The following is an 18,106-nucleotide window of genomic DNA, read 5'->3' as shown; positions in this document are numbered from 1 at the left end:
CCCGTCACATGCGTGTGTGTGCGTGTGCAGAGCACTCCACGTCTGCCCCGGGTCGGAGGGGCAATGCTAAGTGCTTTTGTTCTCTTAGAAAAGATCACTGAACTAAACACAGGCAGCGGAAGCAGCAGGGGCTGCTCTTGGAATGACGGCGCCGGCCCGTTTCTTTGTTCACAGCCCAAACACCTGGCTTTGCATGATGGGTCTATTTAAGTGGCGTAAAACGCGACCCTCCGTGGTTCGGTTAGACCTGTTTTAGCTCAGCGCCGTGGCCTTTGGGTCTGGACGCTCTGTGTCTCCACACACCATCGCCTCCGAGTTCTCTGGGCAGGGCCGACTGCATTAGACCAAACACAAGAAGGAGTTCCGTCGGTCAGAACCGGGGCAGGCACCTGCTATTGTTACTGCCACCATCTCGGTCTGGTGGTGGTGGTGGTTGTTTTAAAGATTTATTGTAGTTATTTAAAAAACAGTTACAGAGAGAGGTAGAGCCAGAGAGAGAGGTCTTCCATTCCACTGGTTCAGTCCCCAAATGACTGCAACAGCTGGAGCTGAGCTGATCTGGAGCCAGGAGCTTCCTCCAGGTCTCCCACGCGGGCACAGGGGCCCGAGGACGTGGGCCATCCTCCACTGCTTTCCCAGGCCACTGCAGAGAGCTGCATCGGAAGTGGAGCAGCTGGGGCTGGACCTAGCACCCAAATGGGATGCCGGTGCAGCAGGCCAGGGCTCTAACCTGCTGTAGCCCGGCGCCGGCCCCATCCGTCCGTTTTTTAGACTTGCCATCAAGTCAGCCGATGTGGCTGCCAGAGTTAAAATCATCAGCTGCATCCCGCCAGGCTGGCGGATTTGCCGGGGAATGGAGCCCACACTGGTGCGTGAGCCACGGGGGCCCCGCCCGTGCCCTGGCCGTTGTGAGCGTGGCTTCCACCTGGCTAGCTCTTCACTCATTCTGCGTGGACGAGTGTGGTTGGGCCGTGTTCCCCATCACTGCTGTCCAGTGAAAAGCAAGCCATGGCGTCCTGCCGCACAGCGGGGTGGGGGCGCGGCCGCTCCCTTCCTGCCCATGTCTGCGGCAGCCGGTGGGAGGCGGCCTCTCAGGGCGCTCTGTTCTGCCCACAGAGCAAGAGCCGCATGTTCCGGGTGCAGTTCGCCGGCGAGTCCAGGGAGCAGGCGCTGGGACGCTGCTGCAGCTGCGCGCAGAGCCTGGCCCAGTACACGGCCGTGGAGGGGCCAGGCCCTGACCTGCCAGCGGGGGACGGCCTGGAGGAGGACGGGGCCGGCCACGTGCCGCCACAGCACGCGGTGAGTAGCTGCCACTGGGCTCCGCGGTGCTGCGCAGAGCGTGCAGGGGACAGGCGGCCGGCTCCTCCTGAGCAGCTGTTTTTTTTTTTTTTTTTCCTTTTAAATATGAGTATTTGAGAGAGTTAGACACAGAGCAAGGACTTCCCCCCAGCTGGCTCACTCCCGATGGCGGCCACAGTCTGAGCTGAGCCAATCTGAAACCAGGAGCCTCCCCTGGGTCTCCCACGTGGGGCAGGGGCCCAGGCACCTGGGCCATCTTCTGCTGTCCCAGGCCACAGCAGAGAGCTGGGTCGGAAGAGGGGCTGCCAGGATGCACACTGTATGGGGATGCCAGCGCCACAGGCGGAGGCTTAACCTACTAAGCGCCAGCGCCGGGCCCCTCAGCAGCTTTCTAAAACTGAAGGCTGTCTCTTGTCCTGGCTACTTTGGCCCCCAGAAACCAGGCAGCAGGGGTGCCCTGGCTGTGTTCTGGGTGTCAGGTGCGGCCTGGGGGCCCCTCCCTGCCCTGGCTGTGTTCTGGGTGTCAGGTGCGGCCTGGGGGCCCCTCCCTGCCCTGGCTGTGTTCTGGGTGTCAGGTGCGGCCTGGGGGCCCCTCCCTGCCCTGGCTGTGTTCTGGGTGTCGAGGTGTGGCCTGGGGGCCCCTCCCTGGGGCACTTTCCAGGACCACAAGGCGTCCCCTGCCTCTCGCCGTCCCGACACCTGTATGAGGGACACACCCTGGCGGCTGGAGCCTGGCCCATCAGCTCAGCCCGGCCCCGCTCCCGAGCTGTCCCCTGCGGTGAGAACACCGAGCACGCGCGGGCCCTGCTGCCTCCCTGGGTGAGGGCTGCTGGGAGCCCCCAGCCCCCGGGTCCTCGGGCTCCAGCGTGCAGTGGGCGTCTGCTCAGAAGTGAACGCTGGGGGCCGGCCGCTTCAGGAGCGTGGCAGCGTTCCTCGGCGGGGATGAAGCTAAGCTCGCGCTGCAAACTGAGGTCTCAGAAGACTGTGCACAAGCATGGCATCTTCCCACCTCGGGGAAGGAGCGCCAGGACACCGCGGCGTGCCACCCCGGGAGGAGGCGCTGCTCGGGTCGGGCCCAACGTGCGCCTCAGGCTGTGGCACTGGCACCTGCCTCGTTGGGATTTGCTATCAGCGAGCCCCCATGGTTTCCTGAAGTGAAAGCCCCTAGCTTCTGCCCCCTGCCCTCGCCCAGGCAGGGCAGCTGGGCTGACTCCCCCAGGAGCGCTGCGCTCCATCGGAGTTCGAGGCTGGCTGGAGCCAGGCTCCCAGGAAGACCCTGGCACTGGCCGGGCGCCGCGGCTGGTCTGCTGTGGGGACGAGACTCGCTCCACGCCCGGCCTCGGCACGTCCCCATCCTCCGTCCTGTTAGGTCCCTGAATCATGACGATTTGCTGTTGGGGTCTTGCTTGGTTTCCCGCCGTCCGTGTTGCGTGCGAGTCTCTGTGCTTCTACCCAGCAGACTTTGGTGTGTTAGAGGGGGCTTCTCTTCCCTCAGCCTGAGGCCCTGGCTGCTTGCCTCTCCGGGGCCTGTCCCGGGAGGTCCTCAGAGGTGTTGCCTCAGATGAGGAAGGGCGTCCCCCACGCACACAGCACAGCCAGGACCCGGGGCCAGGGCCAGGCAGCAGGCGTGGGCGCCGCGTAGGGCCAGAGGGGCATCAGCTGGAAGCTGCTGGGGCCGGGGGCTGTGCAGGCTGCCCCGAGCTGACAGTGCATGCAGGCCGGCAGAGGGGGCTGCCGCAGCCGGAGAGGGCTCCGGGCCTAGATAGTGGCTAGAACACTTCCCTCCCGGTTCCTGGTGTTTTGTTTGTTGTTGTTGTTGTTGTTGTTTTTAAGATAGATTCTGTATTTGAAAGGTAGAGACAGAGAGGTCTTCTATCCCCTGGTTCACTCCCCAAAATGGCTGCAACTGCCAGCACTGGGCCAGGCCGGAGCCAGGAGTTTCTCCAGGGTCTCCCACGTGGGTGCAGGGCCCCAGCACTTGGGCCATCTTCTGCTGCTTTCCCAGGCACATCAGGGAGCTGGATCAGAAGTGGAGCAGCCAGGACTGGAACTGGCACCCACATGGGATGCCGGCACTGCAGGCAGCGGCTTTACCCACTGTTGCCACAGCACTGGCCCCACCCCACCCGCCCTGTTCTGGAGTCTTTATCAGGATCTCCACTGACCTGGCACGTGCCAAGACCATGGTGTCTGGGATCAAGACAGTTCTAGTTTGGAATCCAGGCTGCGAACCCCTGTGGAGCGCGTGCCTGGCCAGGTGCTGACAGTGTGGAGCGTGACTGCTCGTGCTGCTGCCTTTGCCAGCCTCTTGCTCAGAGGAACAGGCCGCTGGCGAGGGGCAGAACCCGCAGAGCCGAGAAGGGGCTTCAGGAGACCGAGGGTCTGGGGCACACGGAGTAGCCTCCCTGGTCCTGCCTCTGTCAGGGTGCCCCGGGGAGCTGCTGGCCAAGGCCGAGCCCGGACCCTCTGCTGCACTCCCGTCCTCAGGCGGGTGGCTTTGCACCCGTGTGTGTATTTAGTCTGCAGCGGCCCTTCCCTTCCTGCAGGCAGGGTAACTCGGCGTCTATCTCGGGTTCTTGAGTCACCTCCTGGCTCCGGGTTTAGTTTCCACTTTTCCTCAGCCTTGTCACTTCCTTCACGGTGGCCAGACCAGGGGCTTCTCAGGTGACCTAACCCCTGCCCCGGCCCAGCCCACCGCGCCAAGGGCCCCGCCGCTGGGCGCCCACGCCTGGTGTCTGTTACTTACGGTGGTGGTGGGGCAGCTCCGGCGGACGTGGCTCAGCGGTTAAGCTGAACCCACATGGGCCCGTGGCATCGTGCACCGAGCTGGGGGAGCCCTGGGCGCCCTGGCCTCCGACTCGTGTTCTGACCTGCCGTCCTCCTCTCTGGCCTCACTTCTCCTCCCTTGCTGGCCCCCAGCTTCCATGTGCAGCAGCAGTCTGGTGCCCTCCGCCTCCACCATCAGATTTGGTGCAGGGCAGCAGAGGCGCTGCCCGGAGGGCCAGCAGCCCTCACCGAGCCCATGGTGGGAACAAGGCGTGTTGGGACCAGGGCAGGGCGGGCAGCTGGGGGTGGGGGCCCTGCTGCTTCCCCACGGCCACCCCTGCCTCTCCCGAGGCCCCGGACTTCCTTGGGGCAGGGCCCACTGTCACCCAGGAATCAACGGATTCCTTCTGAGTGGCTGAAATGAAGTGAACACCAGCAGTCGGCACATCAGGGCTCCTCCCCTCTTTGCCTCTGACAGACGTTGGTCCTTGAGGAACATTTCTAGATGGTGACAGGTGCTGAGCACCGGACACTGTGCCCCCACCCCGGCCCCTCCCCAGTGCTGCTCCCACACGGAGGCACTGAGGCGTGGGCCAGCGGCACAGATGGGTGCGGTCGCCCACGCGGCAGCCGCCACCCTTACAGCAGGAACGCCCCAGGGGCCTCCTGGCAGCCACGGTGGTGCCGGGCCAGCCGGTCCGTCCTGACTCTGCTGTCTTCCAGGCCCGGGACCCGGAGCAGCAGGCGTGTCGGGCAGCGGGCCGGGCCGGGCCAGGGCCCAGAACCTCGGTGACGGAGCTCGCTCAGGTAGAACCTGTCCCTGCGTTCCCTCCCCGCGTGACAGCAGCGGTCCCCGAGCGCCTGTGTCACTGTTCCTGCCCTGGTCCTGGAGGGGAACCTCAAGGGACCCTGCAGGAGACGGCGTGGCTGCCGGGCGTGCTCGCCCACCACCTTCCTGTGGCAGTCAGGAGGGCGAGGGGCTGGCGTGGGGGAGGGCTTCCCGGGAACAAAGGGCACACGCCCACTTCACTTCAGAAGCGGGGCTGTCCGTGCCCTGGTCTGACAGAGGTGACTCGGGCAACCTCGCCGTCCCCTCGCCCCGGCTGTTGGTCGCCACCACGGAATCCGGCAGCACAGCTTCTCTCAGAATCAAAGGTTCCGGAAGGACGCCGCGGCACAGCCGGGAGACAGCACTTGGGACGCCAGCCTGGGAGTTGCCTGGTTCAAGTCCTGGCTGCTCCACTTCCCATCCAGCGCCCTGCCGATGCACAGCCGAGAGGCAGCAGCAGATGGCGCAGGTGCTCAGGCCCCTGCGTCACCTGTAGGAGACGCGGCAGAAGTTCCCAGCTTCAGGCTCCTTAGCCCCAGCTGCTGTGGCCACCTGGGGAGGGACTCAGTGAATGAAGATCTCGGTGTCAGTCCGCCTTTCAAATGAACAGTAAATCCTCAAAAAAAATCATGGTCATCCTCTGTGCAGTCTTGCCCTCCGTGCCTGGGCCTCAGCTCCACGGGCTCAGCACCCGGGGCCGCCTCCCTCCTGTGCCAGTCCCGGAAAACAAAGCCTTGCCACACCTCACCGACATGGACGGACACAGAACACAGAGCTCACGAGTGGGGGCGGGTTCCCCCGGGCCTCTTCCGTGGAAGGGCCTGCAGCCCCAGGGCGGACTTCGACGCCCACAGCCGCGCGAGGCCGGGCCGCTGGGGAGACAAGCGAGGCCGGGCGTGCCGGCCGCCAACGCCGAGGGCCCTCGTTGCTTGGAAACACTGTTTGCTCCGACTCCTGGACGAGCCCTTCTCCGAATCGCGCTTTGTGGGCGGCAGCAGCGTCCGGCACACTTGGGAGTGCACTTGGGTACCACGCCAGTGTGCGTATAAGGATGGGCCTCACGCCACCGAGCTCAGTAAGCTGAGCACATCAGTGTCCCTTTGCAGGATGCCGAGCGGGTCGGGTGTGGCATGACCACGCCGCACCCCATCGGTGACACGGAAAGATCCTCACACTGCATCAGCGTTTGAAGAGGGAGCCCACGACGGCACGCGTGGCCGTCTGTCACAGAGCCACGCTGTGGGTGACAGGTGACAGCACCGGCCGGCCCCTGCAGGGGCACTTCCATTTTCTTTATGCCTCTGACAGAGGCTGAAGGGCTGATCTGCATTTAGGAAAGTGAATTTGTTCCAGAAAGGAACCAGAACCACTGCCCCCCAGCCAGAGTGATGGTGGGGGTCGCGAGATGCCGGAGTTCAAGTGCAGAAGCACCAGGGCAGCCCTGGTGGAGGTGGAGCCCGGGGCCACCATGGGTGTAGCGCGCCAGGCTTTGCACAGTGCCGGCCACAGCCGCTTATCTGAGCTCTGCTGACCCCGGATGCCTGCAGATGGTGGAGAGGCGCGTGGGAAGACGCTCCATGTTACTGGTCATGAGGGGAATGCAAATTAAACCAGTGCGATCTCTCCACTTGCTTATTAGAACAGCTAAAATTAGACGGCAAAAACTGCCGACACTGAGTGCTGGGCGGAGGAGGAGCAGCTGGGACTCCCTCAGCACCGGTGGCACAGCCACACTAGGTGTGTACTCAGGACACACGCGAACCTCTGTTCAAACAGAAAACCTCTATGTGAATGTTTGCACAGTTTTATTCCTAACTGCAAAGAGCACAGCCAGCCGCATGTCCCGGCTCGGGGGAGGGGCACCTGTGCAGCCAGAGCGGTGGGCTCCTGGCACTCCCCGTGGCTGGTGGCTGGGTGAAAGGATTCAACACAGCGTGGCACGCACGTGCCCCTCACCCTGCAGCGGGCGAGGTCCCAGGAACCCCCTCCGCCAGAGATCGTCCTGTGCTGGAAGCCTCTCCCCAGGCCCCCCGGAGCCTCAGCCGCGCCCTGGGAGAAGCCGCCTGCCCGGGAAAGTCGGGCTGTGTGCCTGGACGGTGCGGAACTGGCAGGCGGGAGTCCGGGGCTGCCCCGCAGCGAAGAGGGACAAATGTTCCCTGTTTCGGTTGTGGAAGAGGTTACACAAGCACCACACGGCGCCCATGCGAGCTGTGTCCTCTGTCCCCTGTCCCGGTGGCCCTGCAGCTGGGAGACACCGGTGCCTGCCGTGTCCTGTGAGTCCACAGGAGGGCAGCAGCAGAGTGGAGTACTGGCACCGAGGCAGGTGTCATCAACACGCGTCTGAAGCGTCTCCGTCAGGCTCCACAGACCTCCCTCTCTCTGTGCGTCTGGGTATGCAAAGGCAGACGCCCGTGTGCAGGCGACGCTTAGGGCTCCGGCCTGGTCCTGCGGGGCAGGGTCGCTCCAGCCGCTGCTCTCTCCCCCCACAGGCCATCCTGGCGACAGAGGAGCTGCCCCCCGCCTACCGCCAGTGTCCACGGGGTGCGGGAGAGCTGGGCCCCTTCCTGCGCCTGTGCCTCCTGGACCAGCACTTCCCGGCGTTTGTGGAGGAGGTGGAAAAGGAACTGGAGAAGCTGACGGGACTGGGGAAGTAACCCCGCGACGTGGGTCCTGCGGAGCAGCAGGGTGCTGGAGTGAGGAGTGTCCCAGACACCTGTGATCAATGTTTTATTCTTAAAAACAGGTGAATCCACTTTTTTATACATCATTGCACTTCAACAGTTACACAGAACACAAACACATGCACCTACAGTTGCGTACCGCAGGAGAGCCTAGTCAGTCTCAGAAAATCTACCACCGATCATCGCGTCAATGTGGAAATACAGTGTCAAACCCAAAGTACAGCTAGAGTTGCATAGAATATCACCATGCTAATACATTTCAAGGTCATTGGAAACAAAAGGTAAATTATAAAAGTTTGCTTTGATTGAATGTACAAGAATAAGATTCAACACATCAGTGCAAAAGGGTTTAAGAATTTACATGTTTCAACAGCGACAAAGAATCACTCGAAAAGCAATCGGCCGGTTCCCCTGCACTTCCGCGTCTCCCTTCAGTGGGCTGTTCCGGCTCCTTAGCAGAGGCGCAGGGTGAGCCCTTAAAACTAGACTCGGTCTCTCCACTCCTCACTCTGTACCACCACTGCACAAGTCCTCGTGGTAACGTACAATAAGGAATGAGTATCAGCAGCTTAAAAATGAAACAAGCATTTATTTTGGATTTCTCCCACCCCCAAAAATATAAATATATAGATCTATATATTTATATACTGTATATATCTGTAGGTTTTGCTGTCCTTTACAAAATTACCACTAGATGGCAGCAGTACGTTTTAGAGCTCTGCCAATTCAACAGCTGCAGTAAGTGAAAGATGGCGCATGCACGGTCTGACCCGGGGGTCTCCCACTTCTGTCTCAGTGTTTGTAACAAAGGAAAAAAGCAACATTCACAGCACATCAAGCCCAAAATAGTGTACACCTTCTACACTGAAGCACTGTTAAAATGAACCTGGCTAGGTCACCCTTACAGAGAGGCTAAATAAGGCATGCTTCGACAGTCGTCACGGGCTGCTCACTGGAGGGGGAGTTAGCAGGTCACGCGGCGCCCCCAGCTTCAGGAACCTAAGACCTGCAGAGAAAGGGGGTTGGAAGGTGGCGTGCGCTGCCCGGGCACGAGTGCACGGCCTGAAGCTGCCCGTGCTCAGGGCTCGCGCCACGCCCCACCCAGGGGGACTGTCGCCTCAGGCACACACAGCCCCCACACTAACAGGCAGCAGCGGGGCCTGCCTTCAAGGAGAACCTCAAGACTTCTGAAGCAGCCGTACTCACGTTACAAGCAGGTACTTAATTTGTGTTTCTCTGGCGCAAGTTTTTATCTTTGTGGTTGTTGGTCGAGTTGGTTTTCCTGTGGAGAAGCGCATGAGCTGAGTGAGGCTGAAGCGCGGAACTCGGGAGACACCGCCGCTCACTTCCTGCTGTCCCGGCCTCCACGGGCAGGAGGCATCGCGCGGGTCAAGGATCGCTGCCTGTCCGCTAAGCAGGGCCTCGACTCCCAGGGCGGACAGGACACAGCTACTTCCCCTTGGACCTCAGCTGTAATCCAGGTACCATACAGGTCCAGCGCTAGTTCTCTAACGAACCCGGTATCCCTCAGGTGACAAAGGCTGGCAGACTAGACACTGCCTGCCTGTTCCTCCCAGGTCCCAGAACAGGAGCCAGTCTCTGCTCGCTGTGGGCCGGCCCGAAATGAACAAAACCTCGAGCCGAGTTAGCTGGCCCCTTGCCCACGTCACCTGCGTGAGCACACGGGACGTGCAGTTCCACCCTCTGCGACTGCTGGGATTCTGCATGCACTCCCCGCCTGTAGCCCGTCCCAGGGGAATCAGATGTCTCTAGTCAGGCCCATGCCAGGCTGAGACATTCCTGGTCACCCCCGTGTCCCCTGTGGGCTCAGCGACTTGGTCTCACTCAACTACAAACATGACACAACCCCACTGAACCGCCACTCGACCAAGTACTTACATGGGCCCAGCTGGTTCGTCATCTGCGTGGGGTCCGTGTGCGCCGTGCATGAGAGGGGAGAGAAGAAAGCAACACAGGTGTTAGGACTGCACGGAGCGGGTGCACGGCAGACACGGCTACTCAGAGCATCAGGAAGGCCATTCGTCTGAGGTGCACACACTCATGGAGCTGTTATCTTGACTAAGTCTCAATGGCAGGTATGTTGTTTCAATGGTTTTAGTTAACACTTGCAATGCTCATCATGAAAAACTGCAACTGTAGTGGACAGAGGCTGCGATACCGTCACTCTTCCTGTCCCCAGTTCCAGTGTTCACTCTGGGATGGGAGGACACCGCCATCTCAGTTGTAAAATCCTGCTGTGTGTTTTCTCGGGGAGAGCGCCCCCTGCACAGTCCACAGCGGCCCCAGGACGCCGTTCTGGCCGTCCTCCGTCATCTCCGGAAGGACGGGGAAGCCACGGGAGTCCACCTACTTGATACTGGGTCAGCCCTGCTGGGCTGTGCCACACCAGGAGCTGGGCAGTGATGTCCCTCCAAGGAAGACTGGGGACAGGACAGGCTCATGCTGGTGCCCTGGCCAAAACCGGAACCCTAACCCAGATGAGCCATGAGACCTCCTTTTTTGTCTAAATCAAAGAGCGTAAGTGATGTGAGCGTAAAAAGCCTCTTAAATCGGTACCTTAGGATTCTGAGTTCCATGTTTCGTTTCGTTTTTCCTATCTCAACTGAGGGCAGCGTGGCCCCGTAGGCAGAGATGTACAGAGAGGGGGGGGGGGTTTAAAAGACCCGCAAAGGAGCAGAAACCAGAACTGCTTGCAGTTTGTTTTGATCATACAAAAATCGGGCCCACACAATTCAGAAGGGTCTGATTTCACGGAGGCTTCTAGAAAAACTCAGCAGGATTCCACAAGGGGGCTGGGTGCACATGAAGCAGTCATGGAGCTCACAGTCGCGGTGCAGGCGCCTGCGGAGCACGCGTCAGGAGTAATGTCTGGCCCAGGGAGACATTGCTCCACCTGTCCCTTCCAGGCAACGGAGAGGCAAAGCCACCGCCAGCACACACAGTGACCGCAGCAAAAGGGCTTTCGAAAAGAAAAAAGGAAGGAAGAAAGAAAAAACTAACCACAAACCAATGACTTATCAGCCAAAACAACAGGCTAGCCACACACCAGTGTCCGCAGGAGTCTAACAGCAGCGCGCTATCAAGACAGGCACAGAGAACACGCTGGGACTCAGACACCAGACACCCGTGTGCTGCGTGTGCGCTGGCGAAACATGGAGACGCCCCCGGCGCTAAGACGCGAGCCCAGCCTCGCCCGCCCTCAGGACAGGCTGGTGCTCAAGCCAGCTCAGCCGCGTGGTAAGAGCTAAGCACTTTGGGAGTTGAAGGAAAAGACAGGAGCAGACTTAGAGCGTTCTTAATGCTCTGGCTGTGCACCTGGAAACACCACGTTCTGACACAACACGGATCAAAAAGGTCACCATCTACTCCCCCCTTGGAAACAAAGGCAGGGGGCAGTGCGAGCCACCGTGGCCAGGCACATCATCTCGGGGTGGCAGTGGGTGCCAGCACAAGCACCCAACGTCCCAGGGCCCACCCCCTCATTGGGGCTGCCCTGTGTCTGATGGGAAGCCCGCGTCCCCGCCCACAGCGGCCCCCCCAGGTATTCTAACGCCCCCTCTGGCGTGGCGCGGGTCTGCCTCCCTGGGGGGGTCTAACTCCCGGCGCCTGTCCCGGCTGACCAGGAATGCGGGAGGGCCTCCGCGCCCAGCCCCTGTCCGCAGCACCGTCTCCCACACAGGTCAGACAACAAACGGCCCTCACAGGGAAGTCAGGAGAGGAGGAGAAACACAGCTACAGCGTAAGGTACGGAAATCAAAGGCGATGAGGATTAAACAGCAAACTGAAATCCAAATTAGTCGTGAAGTGGATGAAGTCAACTCGGGGTGTTAACGCCATGACTGTGCATCGTGTAGACGGAAGCGGAGAGGAAACAGACTCCAAAAGCATGCAGAGCGCTCACTTACCACCGCGCGGTAAGGGTTTGATGCAATTGAAGGGGGAAAAAAAAGAAGTCACAGTAACCGACACGTGTCAACACAGCCCAGACCCTCAGGCCAACGGTCCCTGGCCGTGACCGTCCTGCAGAAGACACCAGGCTGGGGGTGGGGGTGGGGGTGAGTGGAGCAAGAGTTGGGAGAAGCTGCCCGGGGAGCTGCCACACGCCCCGACCCAGGTACATGCTGTCTTCCCCTGCCAGTGTGGGGTCGTGAACGCCCTGACCTGGCGGCACCCACAGAACCACGGCTTCACGTCCACATAGCCACGGGCAGACTGGGTCCCGGGTCCCAGCAGGTAGCTGCCGGGTTTGAGTCTGCGGGGGTCCCGGCAGACCTCAGCAGGGCCACGCCAGCCTCGGGGGTCGACAGTGCTGGCCCCAGGGCACCTGTTCCTGAGATGTGTTCAGAGTGACGTTGCTCACCCACGGTTCCAGCTTGCTGTAAGCTTCACACACTACCAGGTGCTGTGCCCAGCACACGCTGTTGGAACCTGCGACGGCTCTTCTATTCAGTGTGTCCAAGCCGCTAAAAATGCCACCCCAAGTCGGATATTTCCTTCACCAGTAACTTAACCCCGCTTATAAAAATGATGCCCAAGTGAAAGCTGCAAGCTCCCCAAGGCCACTGCACGGCCAGCAGCACTGAAGCGCCGGCAGTGCCGCAGGTGCCTCCCCGGGGGCTCTCGCACGGGCTGCTCGGAAGACCTGGAAGGGCAGGGGGCGGCTGGCCCACCCTGGAGAAACTGCTAAACACGTCCAGGGAGCAGGCAGACGGCAAGGAGAGTGAAAACCCACAGCTCCGGTTGGGCCCCACAACTCCTGGTACCAAGAGCCGATCCACCTACAAGACCGTCCTCTGGGGCCCGGATCCCAGCAGCCCAGCCCGAGGCACCCGAGGCGGCGGAGGCGCGGTGCAGGCGGGGCAGGGGGCAGCAAGACGAGGCAGCAGCTGAGCCCCCACCCAGGCGCTGTGTGCGCACTCTCCTTGCTGGGGACAGACACCACCGAGTTCAGATGTGTCTGTCTCCACACCTCCGTCCTGTCCACCTGGTGCTCTTCTCGTGAGGGGAAGGTACCAAGAATCCAAGGTGCACCAGACACTGAGCTCCTGCGACTCCAGCGGGTCTGGACTGAACTACAGGTGCCCTCAGGGTAAAGGACCCATTCGGCAGAGCAAGATCACCCGAGGCCTGTGAACACACCTCCATGTCGTGACGGCATGCGCGAGCCAGCACGGAGCCTGGACGCGCATTCTCCGAGGGGAGCACTGGCCCTCTGCTGAGCCCTCCTGGGGCGCAAAGTCTGCGGGCAGCTAGGACCGCGCAGGGGCTGGGCAGGCCAGGCCAGGGCCAGACAAAGGGGGAGTCGGCCCCTGGCTTTTCTAAGGGCGACTTCCAGGAGAGAGGGCACGGGGGACTGGAACCAGGAGGGGCCTGAGAGGAAAGGGTTCAAAGGAGGGCACAGGGCCCTGAGGCGCTGCAGCCCAGGCTGTACTGCCTGCGGCAGTCAGAGACCTCGGCGCAGGGCAGCCCCGGCAGGGCTCCTCACTGGCTGCGACCCTTAGCTCACAGGGAGCCCTTCAGGGCTGCTGGCCGCTCTGGTCTCTAGCAACAAACTGCCCCCATTTGGGACCAACGGCCAAGAAGTTTTCAAACACACACCAGCTGCCCCCTGGGCTGGCGCCGCCCTGAGACCCCTCCCCCGTCTCTGCTGGGCCTGCCCCAGCGCCAGGAGCACCCTCCGTGCAGCGGCCCTGCTCCACAGTTCAGAAACCAGACTGAAGTGCAGCCTTTGCCGGGTGGCCTGAGAAGGGGCACGTAGGAACCAGAGTGTGCCGCGGGGGCCGACAGGCCCCTGGCAGCAGTCGGGCCTGGGACACGGCCGCTTTCCCCTGCACCCTCGGGTCTGAGCACAGCGGAGCTCTGCCGCGGCCATCCTACCCATCTGGACAAAGAAGCGGCAGGGACACACGAGAAGCCCAGGAGAGCAGCGTCTCTGGGCAGGGAGCTCTGCTGCAGGAACAGGCCCCACCCAGAGTGAGCCCCTCCCTCCAGCCCTCAAGGGGAGCCCAACAGCTCTTCCCACAGGCATGGCTGCCATCTGTGCCAACCTCTGCCTGACCTCACGCCGACATCCAGGGCTGCGCAGAGAAAGGAAAGAGGGGCTGCAGCCGTCACACAGGTCCTCCACTTGCTCCAAGGGAGCACGGGGCTCACTCAGTACCACCCCCAGACAGCTGCGGGGTTAGCCAGAGTCAACCAGGCGGGACACAGCCGGTGCTGCGTGCCCGCCTGGAACAGCCAGGCCGGCTCCTGCCAGGTTGCTGGTGGCTCTGTTTTGCGCTGTGCGGGGTGGGATCTGTCAGGAGTCTGGAGATGACTCACCTGTTTCCACTAGCAGCATCCCTGGCTGGAGCCACAGTGTCGAAATGGAAACCCACGAAGCAGAGTGAGCGCAATGTCCCCGGGCTGTGCTGGCGCGTCCACTGAGACTGAGACCAAGGGCAGCGCTTGCTCTCAGCAGTGCCTCAGGGCTCCCTGTTCTTCTCAGACCCTCGGCCAGCTCAGGAAACTGCCTTGGGCATGGATTCCGGGAATCACCCGGTCCCAGACTGGGTAGACGGACACATCGGACGCTCTGCACCACTTTGTCAGTGAGGCCCAGGCAAAACGTCACGTGGGAGAGAGAGAGCCTCGAAGACCAGCCAAGAGGACCAGCATGGGCACTGTAGGCTGCCTTGCTCCAGGGGCTCTTCTGAGACAGCCTGCCCAGGTCGGGGCAGGGCCGACAGGGCCCTAGCAGGCAGCCCTGCCTGGGCAGCCAGCGGGCCTGTGGTCTGGGGCTGGACTCTTCCAGCTCAGTCTACCCGGCACTCTGAACTGGAGGACACAGCTGGACAGAGACTGGCAGCGGCCCTGTCACGCGCAGCCCTGAAGGCAGATGCAAGCGGACACAGAAGACACCCACCCAGAGGGAGAGCGCGGGTCACGGCTCCAGGTGCAAGGTCTAGAGCAGGGAGCGCTTCCCTTCTCAGCTTTTGGGACTGAAAACCAACCCCGACAGGGCTCTGGTGTAGGGGTGTTCTTACCATCAGGAACCTCATCTGGCCTCTTCCTCTTCTCATACACAACAATGATCACCACAAGGATGATGATTTCAGCCAGAATTCCCAAGAAAGGCCAGAGTGGGGCCAAGTGGCTCCGTACCCTGAGGATGGTGACGACGGCGGCGGAGCCGATGGCGTTGGTGGCGTTACATTCGTACTCGCCAGGGTCTTCCGAGATCTGCAGGTTCGTGATACTCAACTCCGTGTAGTTTTCCTTGTTGATGATGAAGAAGCGGCCAGAGGTGTTGACAAGATCCTGCACAGGGGAAGGAAACAGAGGCCAGGGCTGTGAGCTCTGCCCGGGCGCGGGGCCTAGGACCGCCTCTGCCCAGAGAATCCCGCGTGCTTCGCTGCTGACTTCCTTTAGGGTCCACGGCCGGAGAAGCAGGAACGCACCTGAACGTCTCCAGACTCCACCACGTGCCTCGAGGCTCCGCCGCCTACAGGCCAGGCCCAGACTGACCGTGTCATAAATGCACCTTCAAACGCCGGCAGCCAGAGGATGGGGCAGGCCCGCGGCCAGGCGCCCTGGGGGCCTCAAGCCTCTGACTCCACACTCAGCGCGGACACTGTGGTCTTGGTGAGTCCAGGTCCCCAAGCTTCCACAAACAACGGGAAGGACACACTCCTCGTCTCAAGGGAGAACGCATGGTACCCTTTCAGGGTACGGGGAAGATGATCCAGTCACTCAGACTTAATAATGCACAGCACAAGCCTCCCATTACGGGCAAGGTGAGGCGGACTTCAGGAATACAAGAGGAGCCCGGCAGGCTGGGCGTGGAGCGCTGGGGAGGGGGCACGGGGAGGCGCCACGCCAGGAGGCAGAGAGGAGCTGGCACGGGCAGCCGAACCGGCGGTGGGGGGGGGGGGTCCTGGCAGACACCTGCACCGGTGGGAGCTGCTGGCTGCGCTCATCACAGGACACAGGCAGGAGCGGAGCGCGGGGGTCTTCAGCCATCAGCACCTGCTGCATCGCTAGTACCCACAGACGGGAAGGGCTCCCCGCCAAGGTCCTAGCCAGGCCGCGCGCGGGGTGCAGCCGCTACGAGCGCTGTTCTGTGAGTTTCAAGCTTCATCCTTGGTCTTCCTTCCGCTGGTTCACCCCCCAAATGGCCGCTACGGCCAACGCAGTGCCGATCCAAAGCCAGGAGCCAGTTGCTTCTCCTGGTCTCCCATGGGGTGCAGGGCCCAAGCACTTGGGCCATCCTCCACTGCACTCCCGGGCCACAGCAGAGAGCTGGACTGGAAGAGGAGCGACCGGGACCAGAGTGCCGGAGATAGGAGGCGTGTTGGGGCACAAACCATCCACTCGGGAAGATCAGTTACTGATGCAAATATCATCCACAGCACCCCACCCTGCAGGGTCACCCTCCAGTCCCACTGGAGAAATACTGCCTCGTCCTCAGCCGACTGCTGCGTGCCCGTTTATCCTGATGAGCGCACTCAGCCCCTTGCCTCTCCCAAGAACCAGTACGCCACGGCCACAAGAACAGATCTTCCTTGGGTACGTGCACTAGAGCCAAAGTTTAACGAAGCACACGCACGGACCCCATGCTGCAGTCAGTGACCTCAGATCACCACGCAGCCATTCGTGACCCCAGGGAAGGTGACCGGGCCGCACCCACCCACTCACCATGAGCACGCCGTTCTCCTTCTTCCGCCACAGCCACTCGGGGTGCGGGTAGCCGACAGACTTGCAGTACATCACGGCGTCCTGTCCTTCATTCTTGTTCTCACTCCGCTTGTGGCCAGTGATGTCAGGAGCAGCTGTGTGTGGAACAGCATCAAGCAGTGACCACGGGAGCCCACTCTCACCTGTGTTCAGCAGTGCACTCGGGGACAGAGGCCTCACCCACTGGCTCAGAGCCCTGCTTCCAATCGTGCAGTCCGCCGTCAGGCCCGCCCCCAGAGAAGGGCATTCCAGGTCAGAACAGAGGCAGGGGTCAACCCGGTCCCGACCCCCACCCACCAGGGCAGCCGAGCAGTAGGCTCGCCCCCGCGTGAGGCTCCAACACAGGATGTTCCAACACATCAGGAAAGAACGCAGGCCAGTCGCCCTAAGTCCCTCTACAAAAAGTAGCTGCCATCACCTCCTCAAGCAGTACAAGGTTCTTCAAAGGGCTACACTGACAGCTGTGGACAGTGTCAGATGTCGCACAGTGCCCGAGGGAACCAGACTCCCTGGAGTGTAAGCCCCGAGATCAAGTCTTGTGACAAAGAACAGAAACCCAGCACACGGCTGGAGAGGCTGCTCGCCAACGGAACGAACAAGGCTTCCTCCAGGACAGAGACTCCGGCAACCTGGTCTCCCGGCGGCGGAGAGAGGAGCGTGGGAAATCCAGCCGGGGGCCCAACAGCTCCTCCCAGCAACTGAGAATCTGACACTCGCACCGACGGCCCCACGGGGAATCACCCGACACGCTACAGGTAATTCTGGGCTGCTCTACTCTTAGGGCTCAGGTAGGACGACATAACAGGTAAAATTTTTAAAGGCCTGAAAGTCTGAAATGGGGCTATTTAGGGACCGGCACGGTGGCACACTTGGTTAATCCTCTGCCTGCGGCGCCGGCATCCCATGTGGGCACTGGATTCTGTCCCGGTTGCCCCTCTTCCAGGCCAGCTCTCTGCTGTGGCCCGGGAAGGCAGTGGAGGATGGCCCAAGTGCTTGGGCCCTGCACCCCATGGGAGACCAGGAGAAGCACCTGGCTCCTGATCGGCGCAGCTCCGGCCATAGCGGCCATTTCGGGGGTGAACCAACGGAAGGAAGACCTTTCTCTCTCTCTGTAACTCTACCTGTCAAATAAATAAATATAAAATCTTTAAAGAAAAAATGGGGCTATTTAAATTTAGTCTTATTTTCCACTTTCCCAACTGCAATCATCTAAAAGCAGTAAAACTCAGAGTATACTGGATGTCATTTTGCTAAGACAGGAAAGAGCATAAGCCTTGGTCCAGATGCCAGTGTTGCTGGTTCTTTACTATCCTGTGCCTTGGTCCTGCAGCCATTATCAACGGAGGTGACGCTTGCCCTTGCCTCTCAGTGTCCTCTTAGGGTTCTGGGGGCTGTAAAACCTGGCATAACTGCACCGCACCGTGAGCTGACCCTGCCTGACAGCTCTGCCTGGCTTTTCATGGCTGACAAACCACCCAAGGCCCACTCCCCACATATGGAGCACAAAGGGGCTTGGGCAGGAAGAGAGGGGCGAGGCCCAGGCCCATTCAGCAGCACCCAGTGGCCACTGGAGAAGGTCGGTCTGTTCTCCCAGAAAGCACTGTCAGGCCAGTTCTGTGTCGTCCCTGCCAACCCAGACTTCCCAGAACCACTTAGTCCGGCCTCTCTCAGGGCCTCCTTCCATCAGAAAGCAGTCAGCGCTCCAAGGAAGAGTCAGCCCCACACCACGCAGCAGCAAAGGGCACCGGGAGAGAGGCAAGAGCCAGCGTGTGTGGCCGCCATTTGTGGTGCGTTC

The 18,106-nt window shown here is 61.2% G+C and overlaps 2 protein-coding genes across 5 annotated transcripts in view; one reads left to right on the top strand and one right to left on the bottom strand.

Annotated features, from left to right (window-relative positions):
• REC114 (REC114 meiotic recombination protein) overlaps positions 1-7,905 on the top strand; it is a 125,393-nt gene extending 117,488 nt beyond the window's left edge. The window contains exons 4-6 of the mRNA XM_051822308.3: positions 1,117-1,299; positions 4,789-4,872; positions 7,384-7,905. Coding sequence (XP_051678268.2) covers positions 1,117-1,299; positions 4,789-4,872; positions 7,384-7,548 — 432 coding nt within the window. The 3' untranslated portion in view covers positions 7,549-7,905. The remainder of the gene's footprint in view (positions 1-1,116; positions 1,300-4,788; positions 4,873-7,383) is intronic.
• The window catches only part of NPTN (neuroplastin), a 69,136-nt gene continuing 58,638 nt past the window's right edge, over positions 7,609-18,106 (bottom strand). For 2 of the 4 annotated variants that reach the window (XR_016218452.1, XR_016218453.1), the window contains 6 exons: positions 16,273-16,406; positions 14,622-14,895; positions 13,918-14,024; positions 9,475-9,496; positions 8,782-8,857; positions 7,609-8,581 (listed from right to left, as the gene is read on the bottom strand). Coding sequence is in view for 2 of the 4 variants with exons in the window: in XM_051822307.3 (XP_051678267.1) it covers positions 8,797-8,857; positions 9,475-9,496; positions 14,622-14,895; positions 16,273-16,406 (491 nt within the window). In the remaining 2 variants the exon portion in view is untranslated. The remainder of the gene's footprint in view (positions 8,582-8,781; positions 8,858-9,474; positions 9,497-13,917; positions 14,025-14,621; positions 14,896-16,272; positions 16,407-18,106) is intronic. The other 2 variants (XM_051822307.3, XM_089310909.1) reach the window with 1 other exon arrangement.

Source organism: Oryctolagus cuniculus, chromosome 12 (genome assembly GCF_051225735.1).
Source record: "Oryctolagus cuniculus isolate XC-2025 breed Fujian yellow rabbit chromosome 12, ASM5122573v1, whole genome shotgun sequence".
NCBI classification, from domain to species: Eukaryota; Metazoa; Chordata; class Mammalia; order Lagomorpha; family Leporidae; genus Oryctolagus; species Oryctolagus cuniculus.
This window is presented reverse-complemented; position numbering and strand designations above follow the sequence as displayed.